The 20,220-nt window shown below is 36.9% G+C and overlaps 1 protein-coding gene across 10 annotated transcripts in view; it reads right to left on the minus strand.

The window, feature by feature from the left end:
- Positions 1–552: 552 nt before the first annotated feature.
- Positions 553–20,220, minus strand: part of LOC109098381 (core-binding factor subunit beta-like) — a 33,476-nt gene continuing 13,808 nt past the window's right edge. Inside the window, exons 4-8 of one of the 10 annotated variants that reach the window (XM_042775213.1) lie at positions 8,934–9,050; positions 8,735–8,830; positions 5,759–5,800; positions 5,411–5,458; positions 553–1,644 (exon numbers count right to left, since the gene is read on the minus strand). In XM_042775213.1, coding sequence (XP_042631147.1) covers positions 5,429–5,458; positions 5,759–5,800; positions 8,735–8,830; positions 8,934–9,050 — 285 coding nt within the window. In that variant the 3' untranslated portion in view covers positions 553–1,644; positions 5,411–5,428. Of the gene's footprint in view, positions 1,650–5,410; positions 5,459–5,758; positions 5,801–8,734; positions 8,831–8,933; positions 9,051–20,220 lie in introns of all 10 variants that reach the window. The other 9 variants (XM_042775216.1, XM_042775212.1, XM_042775215.1 and 6 more) reach the window with 9 other exon arrangements.

Consider the following 20,220-nt stretch of genomic DNA (forward strand, 5'->3'; position numbering starts at 1 on the left):
TTCTGACTTCAGCATTCCACACAAAAAAGAATTCTTGGCCCTTAAATTCTTACCATTGGCTGTGGTAAATAAAAAAGAACACGAAATGAAATAATGCAATTATGTTAAATGTTGATTATGTTCAAAATCAAATGTCATTGGAGGGCAATTTGTTTCCATTAATGTTGTAGAGTTAAGTTGTTGTTCTTTTACAAGCTTTAAATTGATAGAGTAACTTTGTTTCCTTCCCTACTTTCCTTTCTCTTTAGCAGTGATTTTCCAGTCCAACCGCACTTACTGTCCCAAAACACTAAATCATCTTAAACAGATCCCAGGACCTTTGACCAAAGAGGCACACTGATATCCTCTATTTGACCTGATGGAGAATAACGTTTTATCCCAGTTTTATGATTATACTTGCATTTATAATAACAGAGTCCGATATTAAATGTTCAGGAACTTTAGATCTGTCTGGAAGTGAGATATATGACTAAAAAAAACTACTTTCATAAAATCACAGCAAATATTAATTGTATAAAAAAAACAAAAACACAGATAAAAAAAAAAACCTGGTTTTATAAGAATGGAGGGAGCTTTAATGTGAAAATCTCTTCAAAAACAAAGAAAACAGACAGGGAAATAATGCAGTTGTCAAAAAAAAAAAAAAAAAAAGGTGTGATATTTGGCAAGGTGAAAAAATCTCCATTTTGGAGAATTGTCTTCAATGACTAAAAAATGTATTAATTTTAAGAATTCCAGAGTAAAATAAAATATGTAGCAAACTGTGAAAATCCTGCTTAAAACAAACTAAATGGGTAAAATGTTGATATTAATGAAAGAAAAAACAGATGAAGGGTGAAAAACCGAATCTCTGCCTCATTTTGTGTAGAGCACGCTCAGAGTAACACTGACCTGAATATTCACTTCCTGTTGCTCAATTCACGTTCAAAGCATGCTTCAACTGACTGTAACAGGAAGAGAGTGGAAGACAGAGCACATGGAGAAGGATGGTAAAAGAAAAGACCTCCTCATTCACAACATCAGCAGCCTCTTTCTAGATTTTACTTTTCAGACTTAAAACAAAAAAAAAAAGTTATACTCTACTGCAGAAATCTACCTAGCGACATTTACTAGATTCTCCTACAAAGCACAAGGACAGACATGTTTATATATAGAGGAAATGAAAATACAAAAAGTAAACATCCTGACTTTCACACACGATACGAATAAAATAATTAAAAAATGCCATTTCATTACAATAGGATAAAATAAGATGCCTTGCATAGGGGGGAACAAGAGCCAACATAGGTAGGAAAACCATGCATACCGAAAGGCGATATGGGGGACTTAAACTGAACGTATCACATAGTGCAAAAATCCCAAGAAGAAACGAGGGACTAAATCAAATGCGAAGGAATCTCTGACTCACATCAATACCAGCCCAGCCCAACCCACCCAGCCCCTTCACCAAACATCCCATCCAAAAATCCCCACCGGTGTGGACTTTGGTCTGTCCTGTGATAAACAAGGCATCAGGAGATGAGATTGCTGTGGTGTTGGAGGTCTTATGACCCTATCCCTTCCCACTTTGGTGAATGCTGCTAGCGCATCTTGTGATCATCAGTGTTGCCCATGTTGGAGCCAGGGCTGGGGTCCTGCTGTCGCCTGGGCTGGGTCATCACACACATACACACACAGTCACACATGCAAAAACGTGCACAAACACCCACGCAACCCAACAAACAAACCAAGACAGAGACAGAATACAGTTAAAATGGTTGAGCTGTGCTTGAGTCACTCACATGTTCTTCTCAAACTACAAACAATACAAGTAATGTAGCCCACATGCAATTGCTCTTTGTCTCCAGCAGGGGACGGCAGAGATCAACTTCAGTCTAGATGCTAAAAATTGAGCTGCTTTTTTTGGTTGAAGTGGCAGACATTAGTCATTAGTCAGGGGGAAGTCTTCAAATCTCTAGCCTTAAAAATAAAGATATGACTGATGGCCTTGTCACAGATACATATGTTTATGTGCCTACGTCTAAATCTCTCCCTGACATAGATGTCTGAGCACAGACAGGGCAGACGGACAGACAGACAGGCAGACAGTGAGAGAAAGATAGACGAAGAGGCATACATAGTATATCTCGTCTGTAGAACTGGTGATTATAGCATGTTCTAACCCTAGAGCTACGCAAGGCTGTTTTTACTCCACCCGAGGCCTGGGAATCCCAACTTTAAGCATATGCATTACCAGATGAAGCAGTTATTGCTGTCAAATGCACAACAACAAAGCAGTCTGGAGCATAAACTTAAGCTTGAGCTAGCTCTAGATGATTTCGATGAACTGCAGAATTAAACGTATTTGTCTAGTGATGCGTTGCTTGTTATTTATACACTAAAGTTGAAATGTTTGAGATCAGTAAGACATTTTTTTTTCCAGCAGGGACAAACTAAATTGCTTGTTGTTGTATTCCTCATTTGTAAGTCGCTTTGGATAAAAGCATCTGCTAAATGAATAAATGTAAATGCAAGTGTGACAGGAAAGACATTTATAACGTTACAAAAAATATCTATTTTTAATAAATACTGTTCTTTTGAACTTTGTATTCAAAGAATACAAAAAAATGTATCACGGTTTACACAAAATTATAAAACAGCACAACTGTCAGCATTGATAAAAATGTTACTTAAGCACCAAATCAGCATATTAAAATGATTTCTGAATGATTGTATGACACTGAAGACTGCTGAAAATTCATTTTTTCCATCACAGGAATAAATTACATTTTAAGATATTTTAAGATCGACTGCAGCTATTCTAATTTGTAATCATATTTGACAATATTACTGTTTTTTACTGAATCAAATAAATGCAGCCTTGGTAAACACCTTTACTTACTTTAGAAAAGTAGCATATATATTTTTATTTTACTGGTATATAATTTTATTCTAATTATTTCTGAAATGTTGTTATTTATGTATTTTTATATTTTAAAATCAACATGTGAAAAGTCACAATAATGTTGATCAGATATCACTCTTCTGAAGAAAAAAAAAAGGTTAAACCAACATAATCTAGTTTGCTGGTCTTAGCTGATTTCAGCTGGTCTCTTAAATTGCTCGGTGGCCAGATGGTCTACCACCATAGTTGAAAAACACCCTAAACCCCTGTAATAAAACAGCCAACAGACCAGGTAAGCCCAACAAACCAGCTAGGTTTACATTTTGATCTATTTATTTATTTATTTTTTTAGCAGGACAATAAATAATAAAAATGCTGCACAAAAACAAGAGCACAATTCAAACTGCAGAAGATGTAATATATATCTGTAGGGTTTTATAAAGCTCAAAAAGCATTTTTATGTTTGCTCTGTATTTAAGCTTTGAAAAAGTGTTTTTGTGTGGATGAGAGGACGCAGCATCGATCATACGGAGCCCAGCTGAAGCACTCTCCTGTACCACAAGTCAATAGATTTTGCTGGGCAGACAGCGCTGCTAATGAAAAAGATCAATACTAATGATATATTAATACTTTCACTGGCCCAACATCACTCATGCTCTAATCCCACCTGCAGTAAAGGCCTGGGTTTCATGAAAAATGGCCAATCTATTTTTCATCCATCTCTTTACCATCTATCACGCAGAAGGCCATTACATCTTCGATATCTTTCAGCTTTGATTCGCCCCCTTGGACTCCCTGCATAGACAAACAGTGACGGAACCGCATGCAAGACACGCTGAGAGAGGACAAATAAGTGTTTACGCACAGCGAATGTTCTTTTTTGTCTCTCAGTGAGGTAAGTCATAAGTGATTTTTAAGTCTCTAAATGTATTCTTCGTCCTTTCGAAACGAACTTGGCCCACTTTCCCAGAAAACTCTGGCTTTCTGCTGATCCAGACTGCTATTGTGCTGGTTTTTATCCAATTACAGATGATGGAGTTTAAGATTTGACCACAGCTATGTGACCATTGTACAGCGTGAAGGCTCAAGGTACGATCCGAGCTCAAGTATTATTCGCTTTCCAAAATAAAGCCGACCGAACCGCGCAGCTCGAAAACAAGCTCTGAATGAGGGTCAGACTCCACACTGCTGGGATGAGAAAGACAATTTGGTTGAACTGCAGTACTATTTATATACTACACTATTGAAAATTAAGGTTCTTTATTACCATTATTGATTCTGTTAAGAATATCCATGGAACCTTTGCATTACAAATAAGGTTTTTAGTGGAAAATGTTCTTTAGATTATTAAAATGTTCTTTTCAGCAAGAAAAATTGTTAATCTAAGAACTTTTCACTGAAAGGTTCTTTGGGGAAACAAAAATGGTTCTTTTATGGCATCATTGTAAAAACCCTTTTAGAACCTTTATTTTAAATGTGTACCATTTAAAGGTTTGGGGTCAGTAGGAATTTTTTTATTTTATTTTTTATTTTTGGAAAGAAATTAATAAGTGCTTATTAAGCAGGACGCATTAATTGATCAAGTGTTGAAAGTGAATACATTTAGAATGTTACTAAATATTCAAATTCAAATAACTGCAGTTGTTATGAATTTTGGAGTTTCATATTTGACCACAGCTATTTACAACATTGTACAATATGTAGCAAGAATTCTAGAGGTTCGATCGAGCTCAAGCTTATTCGCTTTCCAAAATAAAGCCGCCCGAACTGTACAACTCGAAAACAAGCTCTGAACGAAGGTCAGACTCCACACTGCTGAGATGAGAAAGCATGAATTATAGAATAATTACAGGGTTTCATTTTTCCACGGCTCACAGTGACTTTGAGGGAAAAACATTTGGCCCTAAGTCACAGATCGCCTGACTGCAACGAGTAAGAAATTTGATTTTCATAAGCAGCCAGATCTATTTAAAAAAGAGACCTTGGCATGATTGATTTTGGAAGAGATGATGAAGATTGTGTAAAGCAATGCCTGAGGGTGTAGATTAGGAGGCAGGAATATAAAGGCGGCGGTTCATAAGGGGAATCTTTCTGGTCATGTGCTGCCAAGCTGTGCCTGAGAGCTCCCAGAGAGCTTTGCAGCAGGGGAGTGGGTGGGCGGGGCAGTGAGGAATCTTGGGATAGAAGTCTGGTCTCCATTACAGAGGTCTGCGAAGAGCGAGCTGGGGGTCTCTTACGCCAGTAGAACGTTTTTTAGTGCTTACAGTATTAGACCCGCAGCTCAAAGTTGCTTATAGAAGCCTAAAATCTCACTCGTTTAAAAAAAACACACACCTTCAGTACATGTACCCACTAACACATATAGACACACTTAAACACATTCACACAGAGTAGAGTATATAAAGACACAGAGATGCTCTTTCATGCACATGCTCTTGTGAAAAACATACACTCACGTACACACACTTACAGACAGACACGGTTTAGTGCATGACACAAGGATAGAGAGAAGCAGAGGAGACAGACCCTGGTCCTTGAAGGCCATCAGTCCCAGATTTTTGATGCCACAGGGTCCTAAAAAACACAATTTGGTTTTCATCTTAAGAGTGCAGTTTGGATTGACTGTAGAATGATTATATTTGAGGACTTACAATGCAAAGACACTTCATGCACTAAGCCATGAGTAAACAAGTAAAGCACTTCAATAGCTTACACGTACACAAACTCACACAGAGTACATATATGCATGCATACATACAAAATACTAAGAAACACACATGCCCTTCTTCATTATGCTTTGGTTCTGAATTATTTATAGTAAACAGAATATCAAGGCAGCAGTTCACTACATAAAATCCTAAATTGTTGTCTTACCTCCTGAGTTATTAAATGACTGAGCTGTGCCATCGGCATCTGCTAAATGACAAGTGATCAAATCAGTATTGCCCCAGACAAGCTGTTTAGCTATGTCAAGAGCTCTCAAGACATCAGGGAACAGACAGAAATGTTGTGAGGTAGCACTTATTTGCCCGCTCCTGCAGTGCAATTTTGAAAGGAGACAGAATTCACAACTACTGTTTTCATATAAAAATGTCAAAGTAAAATACTTTCAGAGATAGTCATTTTCATGTTGAAGTGCTCTTTAGTAATTTCTTGAATTAATGGAACCCTTTATGTTTAACTGATTTTAGTAAGCTCAAAAACAAAATCAAGGATGCTAAAAAATAAATAATTACATTATTTTCATGACAAATAAGCAAGTGATAGTTAAAAAATATATTATTCTCATTACTGTTACAAACACACACACACACACACACACACACACACATATATATATATATATATATATATATATATATATATATAATTTAATTAATTTGTTTAATTAATATAAAAATATTTAGATATCACTTATAATCTCATTTTTGTTTTAAAAAAAACTGCATTACAAATATTCCTTAAAATATTAATCATCTTTGAGAACAATAAGAATTACAAAAAAAATCCCTCAAAAGTCTAATGTCTAGATACATTACTGTAATGAGATATTTTGGGGAAAATTAGCTTAATTGTCATGAATAAATAATGTGACAATGCAGAAATGTCCTAATAATAGGCTTCAATTCCTAATATTGGGGCCGGCGCGTGCCTATAGGCGAACTAGGCAGCCGCCTAGGGCGGCAGCTCAGCCAGGGCGGCAAGAGAGAGAGAAGGCGAGAGAGCGAAAGCGAGAGAGAGAGAGAATTTTTTTTTTTTATTATTTGTTTGTTTTACATTAGGTTACAATTATCGCACTTATATCAATAGCATTTTTTTCCCACTCCATTAGTATAAATTTTAATTAACTTTAAAATTAGAATAAAAATTCCCGCCCGGCTGCGCCCTGCCCCCCCCACCACACTTAGAGCGGCATCGATATGCGTGCAAAATACGTTAATGTATATTCAAATATGTCAAAACGAATATAAATTATCTGGTCATGAGTACAAAAGACGACGGCTTTTAAAAGAGCAAGCACTGGAGAAACAAAGAGGCTCCTTTTTGAAATTCATCGCCTCTGGAAGTCAAGAGGACAGCATAGTAAAAAACACTCAGCAGCAGCGACCATGCTAATGACAGCGAAGGTGTGGACGTTGGTAATGTCCTGGAGGAGGCAGACTAGAGTTGAAGATCTTTGCCCGAACCCGACGGGACCCGATGGGACCCGACGGGTTCGGTCGGGTTCGGGCTTAATTTATATCATCTTATGCGGGGCTCGGGCCGGGCTCGGGGCTTGCGCTCCGGTTTGCAAGGTAAACGACAGCGGGCATGTGATGCGTTTCGATTAGCGGCGAAAAAAAGATGCGAAAATGGATGCTGATAGGTGTAACAGAGGCTTGCCTCCGGCGATTATGTTTTGGTTGCACCAGCAACTAAAGCAAAGTCTGAGGTGTGGAAAAAGTTCTGACCATGTTATAATGAGAAGAATGAATGAATAATGACGCACCATCAGTGAGCGCAGGAACGCGCTGAAGACCTCTACAGTGGATTCAATAATTTTCCTCCACAAAAAACATGTAGGATTAGCCAAAATCTTTGTGAGTAAAGGTTTTTCAAATGATAAACTAATTATTCATTGAGTCTTAAATGCATAATGTGGACAGAGTATTTACGCTAATATTGGCATTATTCTTTTATTAAATGTCAGCTGCTGGCGAAGCAAAATCTGTCGGATCTTTATCTAACTTCGTTATTGCCAAATACCCATCTTAATTTAAAATTTAACTTAAACTTATTTTGTTAAAAAAGACTCGTTTTTATTGGTGCGTTGGAGGCTAAATGAGCCTATGCCTATATTTAGAGTGCTGAGATGTTACGATGTTACAGAGGACTTATTTTATTTCTTTATTCCAACTTCCAAGTTGTCTAGTCTACGTTAGTTATGAATAAATTGTTAAAACATGTATAAATGATTCAGTGTTGACACAAGGAAAAAGAGCTGTGTGTGTGTGTGCGCACATTTGAATAATATCGGGCTGTAAACGGGTTCGGGCTTTTAAAAAGCTGTCAATCAAAATGTACTTGTTGGGATCGGGCCGAAATTTTTCCCAAAAGACAGTTGGAACAGGAGATTTTCAGAGGCTCATTACAGTCGCACATTAGCTAACGGGGAGAAACTTGACAGACCATGGCTGGTTTATTCTATTAGCAAGGACGCAACGTTTTGCTTTTGTTTGTAAACTTTTTTTTTGAAAGCGAGAGAAAGTCTGCTCTGTCTAAAGACGGTGTCTTAGTGTAATTTTATAAATAAAGAAAATATTAATTTGTTTACATGCATCTTAAGGATACCTAATTGTGAGTGTGAGGTGGGGGCGGCACGATCGTGCTCTGCCTAGAGCGGCATTTGAGCTTGCGCCGGCCCTGTCCTTATCCAAATATTATGTGAGATATGATCTAGACATGATTTTGTGAGATTCACCCTACCACTTTAGCTTGACCCATAAGAAAAGATGCCGGTGGCACCACTTAATCATCTGCCTGCTCAGGAGCTACTAAAAAAAAATATCTTCAGTGAACTGCTTCATAAAGAATCAAGTATTTTGGCAGTGGCTGTCAATCAAAATATTAGCAAGAGGAATTAGGTAAAGATTATGCAAAAAAGCACATACAGAAGTATTGTACAGTACATGCTAAAGTGGAAAACACATGTACACATATGCACACACATAGTATACAAATACACACACACCCACAGACCTGAGCTCCATTAGGACTAAAACATAAGAACATATTGGATTTTCAGCATGCACTAACTGATTGAAACTTCACACGCTCGTAACACACATCCTCACCCACTCCAGCTCTCACCTCCATGTCCTCGCGGTGTGAGCGATCCCTGTCCTCAAAATCACGGGTCCTTCTGCGGGCTTCCTCAAAGGCTGCCTGGGCTAAAGCATCCTCTTGCTGTATAAACACACAAAACCATAGGAAGCCAGACAGTGGTCAGTCATTTCTGATGTACATAAGGCATGAAACAGATTGACAGCACAAGGTGGTTTGTCTGTACCTGTGCCCTCTCATCATCATATTCCAGACAACCCATCCCATCCAGACGCTGAAGATCAATCGAGCCTCTCCAGATCACACACACTCCATTCAGGATCATAGGAGCCTTCAGATAAACCTGCACACATTCACACACACATAGTTATTATGGTTATTATGATGTATGCACAGCACAATAGCAATGGATATTACAAAAAATAAAAAATACATTCTGAGTAGATTTAGGCCCAACTAAGTGACGTGGATCAATGACATCCGAACAATTGTTTAGTCTGTATCAATTAATAATAAAATACATTAAAATGCAATTCATATTTAATCAAACATTTCTTGAAATTCTTGATTCTTGAAAACAACCTAACTACTTTATAACAACCTTATAAAGTAGTTAGATTTTATTTTATGCTTTTACACAAAACAGTAGTTTTAAGAACATTAGTATATATTATATAAAAATAAAGAACATGCAAAAAACCCATAACATATATATATATATATATATATATACAGAGACATCATAGCTGTCAATCAATAAATGCCTTTAAATATCAGGTCAATTTAATTTTTATGATAAGTTTAGGTTGTAAAATGTCATGACGCCCACCATAAAAAAAATATTGATTAATAGTTTAAAATATTTGTAAAAATAAATAAAAAATAATTGTATTTAATAATAAATGTATAATACTTAAAATAAACAAAATATATTTAAAAACTTATAATGTTCAAATAATGTTAAAAAATACAGTGCACGTTCACTATGTAAAAATACTTTTTATATTTTAAAACCTGAAAAAAAATTATGATTAATAGGTATACCCTGCACATTCTAGATGTGAGGAAATTGTTATTTTACTGTATGTGTGCTGACATTTTTAGAATCACTATTTTTAGTTATTTTATTATTATTATAATTTTTTAACCATACAAAACTGAATACAAAGACTACATTTCTAAGAACCTGGTTCATGCATTTTAAACTTTTTAAAAGATTTTTCCTTTTTTATCTTACATGCTTTTGGTGGTCATTGACTCATCTAAAGGCTGTATACTATAGATATAACTAACTCACCAATAAATCCACCTACACAGACACAACAAACCCTTGGAACAGGTGAAATGCCATAAGCACCTACTCCACAGTTGTAGCCGCATTTGAAAACCCCCTCTCAGTGTCACACCCAGCTGTACAATGGTTCATTTGAATTGTAAAACACTTTGTGAGTTGTTCTGTGGAACTGCTGGGAATGGCCTCAAAACCGGATACACATATAAACAACCAATGTAGCCATTACAACTTTTTCTGTTTCTTCCTGTCCTGCCTCATTCTCAGCCCAGCCAAAAAGTATAGGTCAGCCCCCAGTGTTTGCTTCCTGTGATGAGAGTGTTTATTTATAGAGGCCAGTGTAGTAGAGAGTAAGGGTACACCGATGCAGAGACAGGCAAAGCCTGTCTGAATTTATTTATACTGAGCATGGCCAACGAGTGCACACAGCAGCACGGGCAAGCACATGATTGCATCCGTGTGTGAGACTCAGAGGATGGGGGGTGGGGGCTATGTATAAGACAAGGTGGACAAAGAGTGAGAGAGATGTTGAGAATGTGGAGACAGGGGTATATGACTGTCTGTCTGGCTCAGGGCCACAGGAATATCACATCTCTGCCACTGAGGAATCCAGGCTGAGACAAAAGTGTGCAGTCTGTTGGTCTGTGGGTGCTGTTTATTTCTGTTCCTGCAGTGAAAGAGTCCAGCTATAAATGCATACACATATGCACATATACTCAGCATTACCCGCCAAAACCAATGAGCCACCCGATCACCAAATAAGAGCAAAGTTCCACCGTGCTGCTCCAAAAAGCAGAGAAACACAGGAACACTGGAGTGTGTTGTTAGATACTCAAAGTCCCCCACTGGGCGCTGGTAACTGGAGCGACCTGCCAGACAAACACACTCCACCAGAGCAGACACAACATGAGCTTTGTTTGACTTTACTGCCATCCTTCAAGCATCTGTGTGTTTCCGTGTGTGTGGAGAAGCTGCTTTTGGAGTCACTGCTCTCTGACCTGGTTTCATCCCCATTAAATTCACCACATTGATGTCAATGGTGTCTAGCATAAATATAGCTCACCAATTCATTTATCAAACACTAACGGTTACTATTTAAGAAAAACAGTACAGGGTTTAAATAATATTCACTAACGTTCAAACGTTTGTGGTCGGTAAAATTTTTGAAAGAAGTCTTTTATGCTCACTAAGTCTGCATTTATTTGGTCAAAAATTACGTAAAATATAAAATATTATTTCAATTTAAAATAACTGTTTACTATTTTAATATACTTTAATTGTAATTTATTCCTGATATGGCAAAGCTGAAGTTTCAGCAGCCATTCTTCCTGTCTTGAGTCTTCAGCCACATGATCCTTTAGAAAACATTCTAATATGCTGATTTGGTGCTCAAGAAACATTTCTTATTATTATCAATGTTTAAAAATGCTTAATAATTTTGTCTCAAGCATGATACTTATTTTTCTGCAGAACTTTGATATTTTTTTGTAACAAAGTATTTACCATCACAAAGTTGTGTTGGTAAAAGGCTGTGTTAATGATGAGAGAAAATTATTAACAATATTAAAGCCTCCTTAAAGTATATTGCTGCTAATTAACTTTTATTTTTTTACTAAAAACAACTTTTTTTACCACGAGATGTATAAACGCCAATGTAGCTCTTGGCTGAAGATGTTTACTGTTGTACAACCACTAAGAGGTCACTATTATGAATTACACTGATGAAATGTTTACAAAAACTAAAAGATAAACCACAACCACTCTACAAGTCTAAATAACAAAGACACAAGGAGTCTCAACAGAATCAATGATTCAATAAACCACTACTGCTAGAGTCGTGGTGTCGCAGTAGCGCACATTAGAGCTGTGGTGCTCCCATAGGGATACATATTTGAGTCCTAAAATAAATAAATAAAAACAAAATCCAGCTTATTACTATTTATTTAGTTTTAATTTACTATTATGGCTACAGCTATAACATAAGCTTTTAATCTTTCAAAAATATTTCCACGTGTATTTCCACCTCAGATGTAAAAACATGAAGTCCTGAAAAGTGATATGAAAAAACATGTCAGTGTCTTCTCACCTGAGGAAACGGCAGCTTTCCTGTCAGCAGTGAAGGGCATTTCTGACTATGCTCCCTATCGAAGCAACTTCACTGGAACCGTTTCCCAAGCACTGCTCCATCTGCCTCTTCCACCCCCACACCTGCCCTCCTGAAACTCCTTCCCCGTGTTTCCTTACAGGATGTACCGTAGGATGTGATCTGTGTCCCCCTCAGCAGTAAAACACAGGTAGGAAAAATAAAGCCTGCTCAGCTCTGCAGCAGTTTAACTAAACATCAGTGAAGGCAACGATCTAAATGAAATCATATCCTCATCCGCACTGTGATTTTAACTGAAAGCATGTCAGACTGTGATTACTCATGTAGAGATAATACTAGGAAAATTATACAATGTAATTAAAGAGCAAATTTACAACAAACTGCTGAAGGATCAAAAAACATCATCTTCCAAACATAGCAGAAATATGATATTGCAGATGTATGAAAGGAAAATCGTCTGTTTCTGAGTAGCACGGCACAATGGGCCACATATCTGAAATAAATACTGAATATGAATCTGAACCTACATGTATTTTTATAATTTCAGATTGTTTGGCTCTCTCATCTGTCCAACTCAAATGGTTTCTTCCCCAACAAATACAGGCCTTATAGCCATTAATAACATATTTAAAAATCCTTCCTGGGCTTCATCCAGAAAGAACATTCATAACTCCATCAGCCTAAACACACAGTTTTCATTGGGACCGAGCCAACAATGCAGACATACTGTATGAGAAAAGCAGTTCTCTTGCTCTCTTCCTCATTGGGTATTTCTAGAAGGTGATGAGTAGTCAAGCCACCCCCTGAGGATCGGTGAAGAACTAGGTAAAAATCTGGGATGGATGGATGGGTAGTTACATTCAGGTTGTGGTTCACTGTGGTATTTGTGAAGTGTTTATGTGTTATAGGGATGTTTCGGTCCTAAAGTAGCTTGTCAAGGAAGACTGCAGTTTCTTCGTAGTTAAAATCAACATGAACTGCTAATTGCAATCCATTTTACTTGTGTAATATGACATAGTTTCAAGTGAAACGTGACAATAAACAAGAAAATATGTAGGGTGGGTCTTGATTTTTATCCATCGGGAATTAATTATATGGGAAAACTGAGCGAGATATACCAGAATGGACCCAGACCGAATGCAAGTTTGCTAACACAGCAGAAATGTCCATTCAGAAGGAGAGCAAGTTAAAACAATCATTCATTAAAAAACAATTAGTCATTCATTAAAAATTACAAACAGACATTAATAAACAATTATTATTATTATATTAAAATGTTTATTCACGACCATTCAAAAGTATGGGGGTTTTAAATGTTTTTGATAGAAGTCTGTTATGCTCACCAAGGCTTTATTTTGGCAAAAATATTGTGAAATATTATTACGAAAAATGTGTGCTCAAGATAAATAATGTAATTATTATCAATGCTAAAAACAAATGTGCCATTCAATATTTTTGTATAAACCATGATACACCTTTTTTAGGATTCTTTGAATAAAAGTTAAAAAGACCTGCATTTATTTATTTATATTTATCTATATTACACATTTATAGTAAAATGTTCTAAGATCTGTGAATATGACATGAATATGAAGAGCAGCTCACAACACATAATTAAACAAAGACAAACTCCATTCTGAATTATGCTAGCCTTAAACCAAAAGCCAGTTGTACAATTCAAAGAGCATTTAGAAAACACTATACACCTTAATGAGTCTACAATTTGGGACCTATAAAGACCATGGGCCATATTTAGCCAATAAACACTTGTGAGAGATGTGAGAGGTGACAAAGGGAAAGACCGTGGAGGTACAGTAGACGGTGATGCTGGGTGGGGCAGCTGTAAGACACAGAGGATCTGTGTGTGTTTGTGGAGCTAAGCAGAGGCGGGAGGGGGTGCGAAAGCACAAGTAAACACTGGGATTGAATTCAGCCGTGGAGGCTTTTGATTCAGACAGCCAAAACAATCCAGGGCCCTGCGTACAGCCTATAGGCCCCAGACAGACGGGTTTACATGCATCTGTTCATCTACCTCTCTCTCTCTCCTGCCCACTATATCGCTCTCATTTCCTCTTCTTCTTCCTCCCCTCTCAGCAGTTATTAAAAAACAGTCCTCGTACCTGTAGCACTTTACTTTACGTGGGTCTCACCAATGACTTTTGTCTGTGTTACTGTGCCATGACTGAGTCAGAGCGACTTCAAAGTCTCTTTCTTTCTTACAAACACAATGGCACAGTCAGAGAGAGCAGTCTGAACATGTTCATACCCCAGAGTTTACATGTACGTACCAGTGTGTTAAGACATGAGGGAGATATGCACAGCAAATTTAGTTTATTAACTATAAATACACACACCTTCTCTCTGCTAAAGTGAAATATGTAAGTACAGAATTTCTGTGTGGGCTGATTTCTCAACATGCATTCACAGTGATTATGATACGATTCGCGTGGAGCTATTTTTGTTGGCAAAGCAAAAACATACAAAATAACTATAACAATAATGTGACTAAAATAATAGTGGCTTAATAACAACTTCTTGTTTATTGTAGTCTTGCTTACTGAACATATTCGAACACAATTTATATAATTTTCCTTACATCAGATATCACAGCCATGTGGAAATACAGCACTCTAGCTCATGGCATACTGCTAAAATAATTATTTATATACACTCTATAAAACTAATGAACAGTGTTGGGGGTAACGTAATCAGATTAAGTTTTTCAAGTAACTAGTAAAGTAATGCATTGCTTTTTAATTTACAAGAGAATGTCTGATTTACTTTTTCAAAAAAGTAACGCCAGTTACTTTGTTTTCCCATTTATTGACTGACAAGTCACCTGTCCCCATACTGGGAGAAATTGGAAGTACAGAGGTGTTGTGTGCGCTGTTTGAACATGATGTAGTTCTAGACTAAATGTGAATGTGCATTAATTCCTCCCACTCGCAGAAAAACTGATTTAGTATTCATCAAAATGAATTAAAACAGTGAAATGCAAACTCAGAATATTACGCAAACCTGCAATAATGAAATATGTTAAATAACAAAAATGTATCTAATCCCATTTTATTAACAAATGTCTTTGCTGCTGACCTTTGATAATCCAGTTCAACTGTACTAATAAGCAAAAATTACTTTAGATAAACAAACAACTGTGCTTCATTGTTTTGTTTTTTTTATTGCTGAAGAGTGCTGAACCTTCTTCTCCTGTGTTCTACTATACAGACGTGAATTTACTTTTCCTTCAGCCTGAGGTTTATTCATTACACTTTTTGGTGTGAAAGGGCTTTTACATTTGCTATAAATAAGACTTATATTAAAAACAATCAACCCTGCTCATATTTAAAAAGTAACGTGAAAGTAACTTACATTACTTTCCATAAAAAAGTAACTAAGTAATGTAATTTGTTAGTTTTTTTAGTCAGATGTGGCAATATTTTAATCCATTACTTTCCACAACACTGTTACTGAATATGACATGAAAGAACTTCAACATATGCAGTTTAAACCGAAAGTTCAGAAGGTGCTTGTTCATCTAGTCTGTCAATCAACAGAAGGATTTACAAGCAGCTGTTTTCTCACGCACCCCACAACCATTCCATCTCTACCTTTATTTTTATTTTCAATTACATATTCACCAACTTTTTTAAGTATCCTGGGGGTTATGTAGAGGCATGTCATAAATTAATTTGTGATTTCACAGCCAAATATCTGCATGCTGACTTATATAAAACCTGTCAGCAGGGAGCAACTGACAGACAATGCATGTAATGTTACTCTGAAATTATATAAAGAGAGTGTCCTGGTTATCAGGAAGCTCCCACTGACTCCTTTTTCCGAAATGTGACATCAACCCAGCAGGGAAAGCTGATAAACTCTACCTGGAGGTGTAATCACTGTGGGAGCTTGCATTAAACAGGCCATTAACAGACAAAGTTAGACTATCAATGATAAAACAAAAACATAGCTAGAAAGACCCAGAAAGCAGGAAGTGCAGAGTCGCGACATGCCACCTAGTGGGTGACATCCTGTTTCCCACCATGCAGCTCTCCAGGGAGCAATGGCTAATGAGAAGGAGGAAGACGATGAAGATGCTGAGGGGTAGGGACACATCAGTGGCAGATGTGCAGCCAACTGCCATGTGGAAATGATCAATGTGATCAATTAGAGGCAGAGCGGTGCAATACACACATGGCACGCCTTCTCAATCTAGTGCGCATGCAAGTGTGTATACTACTTAGGTGAAACCCCGCGTATGTTTCTAGCCTGTACAGTTCAGTCTATACTGCTCAAAAAGTATTTTTGCAAAGGTAAACATATAATCCAGAATAAATAAGAAAATGAAAACAGGAGCTGAAAGGCCTTGTCAGATGTGGTATAGGGGGAGTTTGTTTTTCTGCAGCGGTCCCACGTTCTTGCCGTTTTGCTGGGCTATTTCTAGCCCTGACTAGCACAGGGGTTTCATTTATGAGTGGGCCAAACCCAAGGCCTTCCCAGGGTGCTTTAGGGCAAGGGGAGGTCTCTTATGGACCTGAATCCCACGCTTTGCAAACGAAGCCCTGCCTCCTACACACACTCACACGCTCTCCTCTAAAATGATTTCCACATCTGTAGAGACAGCCAGAAGTTTTTTTAAGCGCAGCTACATGGAGAAGGAAAAAAAAGTGTAGGGGAGCATACTTCACCACAGACTTCCTCCTCAGAACGAAACGTCAGCTCCCACATCCCCCACACCCTGGTGTATGACACTCAAAAACGAATGCAACGGCAGCCCCCTGTACGCATACGAATAAAATGAAACAACCAAACATAACGAAGCAAGCTAAAATGAGACTTTTTGAAAGTGAATAAAGAACCCACTAACTCCTAACATATAATTTAAATATTATTATAGAGAAGTTACACAGTGCTACCGATTCAGGCTACTTCATTGTCCGCACATCTACGCAGGAAATGAGATGAAACTAGCAGAACGTTACTTGCACAGCAGCCAATGGTGGCAGCCAAGTACCTTCTTCTCTTCAGAGAAAAAAAAAAGAGAGTGAAAGGGTTAGAGAGAGAGAGGAAAAGAGGCCTTCATTAGATGTGTAGGCCACACACAGCACCCCTCTGGATATACTAGGACTATTTAAGCACACATTACTGGTAGGCCTAAACAAGGCCTTTAACTGGAAAGCACTAATTCAAAGAGTTTAAAGGACTTTGAAGAGAAAAAACCCAATCGGGAATTTGTTTACTACAACTACAACATCTGCTGAAGACCAAAAAGAAATGTATTGAGAGTTTTAGTACAGACAGGAATCTGCAAACACGCACAAACAAGACTAACTCTCTTCTATTAGTTCCGCTTTCATACCTTCATTGAAAGTTACAAAAGTAGGCTCCAGATGAAAAATGTTGTTCAATTAAATTTTGATGTTTGTTGTTTAGCAAATAAAGTCAAAATAATTTACATTTTTTCAAATAAAGAAGTACTTTTATTTATCAAGGACACATTAAATTGTCATTAAAGATTTGTCTAACATTACAAAATATATATAAAAAAAAAATTCTATATTTTGAACATTTTAGACTTCTTTCAAAAACAATTTAAAAAATCTTACAGACCCCAAACTTAAACTCAAATTATTTGGTCTTGTAATAATCTGATGATAAAATATTTGAATTCATATGCAAATTTTACTGAAAACACTGAAATGAAAGCGACTTATATACTTTTCATTTAATCTCCTTGCTGTTTATAGAAACCATCAAGATATTAAAATGATCTCAGCTCAATTCTAAAGACATATTACAGATTCAGTTGTGACTCCTACAACTAAAACTGATTGGAAAATAACCAAATTAAAATGGATCTGAAACTGAAAGTTCTGATGAATTAAAATAACATGAAGTGTTAAACTGAACTGAACTGAATAACTGGGCAGTGGGAGACCCAGTGCTGGTCACTGTGGCAACAGTGAGGTGTGTGACTGGCGCACTGGCAGGCTGCCCCTCATTCAGACACGTGCCAGGCCATCATCAGCAGATTTGCCGCATGCGAGGGAAAAGAAAACCAGCAGAGAAGCGTCTGAAGCCAAGAGAGGAGGAGGCCGGTCCTGTAAGAGGGGGGCAGAACACACACACACTTACACGAATGCTGACAGAGGAGCATTGTGTCCCCACACCTCATGAGTGGAGCTTTTTGTGAGTAAGAGCGTGTGTGTTTGTGTGTGATCCCACATGAGTGCTAATTATGCAGCAGTTGCTGATCACTGGATTATTCACACATACAAACATAATGTGTCAGATGAAACTGCATCTGTATGCTTCTTTATATGAGTCAGTGCCCTCAAAGGACCTTTCCTGGACTTTCCCTCTTTATGTTCAGAAAAAGAGAAAGAGAAAGTCGGCCCATGAAAGCTTCATTTCACATGTCACAGTAAGTGCTGTATCAGCTCTGTGACTCACACACAGTCACACCGTGGTACTACAACAGAAACAGGTTGACACTGTGACCCACTGCCCATATCATACTTAACTAATGTTCTGAATGTATTCTTTCATCACTCTTAGCATATCCTCTGACAGTAGGACACATTGCCCATGTCTATTTAAGCCTAAAACTCTCTTGTACACACAGCATCTGCCTCTCTGCCAGTCCTATGACTAAGCTACTGAGTAAGAGGAAGTGATAAAACATTCCATTACCCAGTTCCACCTCAGATGGCCTAAGCATGACCAAAATGATAACAAGCTACACATTATTGCACATTACACTACTACACATTTCTTACCTGCTAATAAAATCAGCACAAATGTCTATGGTGGTCCAGGCTTGTTTATGATGGTTGTGTTTGCTACCTGTCTAGATGGACCAACTGTAGCCATGCTGTTAACCAGTTGGTTGACCAGTATGGTCTTTCTGGGTGCTGATGGTTGGCCAATGTAGTCGTTGGTTAACATAATTAAGGTGTAAAGTGTATACCAGCATCAGAAAAAAAACACTTCAGGAGGTCTTTTCAAGATGGTTTATCAAAAATTAAATTTTAAATGTGTATATGATCAATAACTGAAATGAATAGCACCTAGATATATAAATAAATATATGATTTATATATTGTTCTGGGGGTAAGTAAGCTGTTTGAATGCATTTAACTGATCAATAGAGACACTAAAGACATTTATAAATGCTGTTCTGTATTACATTTTTCACAAAAATGTTAAGCAGTTTTCAACATTAATAATAATCATATACTAAACGATTAAGAATCACACACTACCAGACTTTCAAGTACTTCCGAATTAAACTAATTCAGAAACATGCACCCTGTTTCTAAGAGAAACAATATGTGAAAAATGGCTTAAAATATCAAACATGTTTAATATCTGGATGGAATCATAACCTGAAGTAGGGCTGCACAATTAATCAAATTTCTAATCGTGATTAGAATTACAGATACCACAATTACGTAATCGTTCAAAGCAGCAATTAATCGTTCAAAGTCCATATATGTTATTCTGAGTACTTGAGATGTGTTTTTTCTTTTCTTTCTCTTTCTTTCTTTAGGTTTCATTAAGGGTTTTTCCATTGTTTTAATTTAGTATAACATTATAATACCATGCACATCTGTGCCGATTTTCTTTGAAATTGGTCAACTCTAAATGCCCAAAACCTGCAGACTGGCTCTGAATTTCGACAACTGCCATCAACTCTTCCAGACTGTAAATCAGGGCAAAAATCTGGACAAACGTTGTGCCATGTATAGCCTTATAATGATTTCTGAAGGATCACTTGACATTGAAAACTGGAGTAATAGCTGCTGAAAATTCAGATTTGCCATCACAGAAATAAAATTACATTTTACAATATATTAAAATAGAAAACAGTTACTTTAAATGAAAATAATATTTCAAAATTCTTCAGTTTTTACTTTATTTTTGATTAAATGCTGCCTTGGTGAGTTTATATATTAATATTTATTTATTCATTTATTATTTCTTTATAAAATAAAACTACTAACAAATAAAATATTTGAAATATGATATGATATATATCAATATTAATATACAAATATTGTTTTAAATTATATTGTAATTAAATAAACCTTATAAAAAATATAATTTATCCTGTGGGGC

Source organism: Cyprinus carpio, chromosome A18 (genome assembly GCF_018340385.1).
Source record: "Cyprinus carpio isolate SPL01 chromosome A18, ASM1834038v1, whole genome shotgun sequence".
In the NCBI taxonomy this organism is placed as follows: domain Eukaryota; kingdom Metazoa; phylum Chordata; class Actinopteri; order Cypriniformes; family Cyprinidae; genus Cyprinus; species Cyprinus carpio.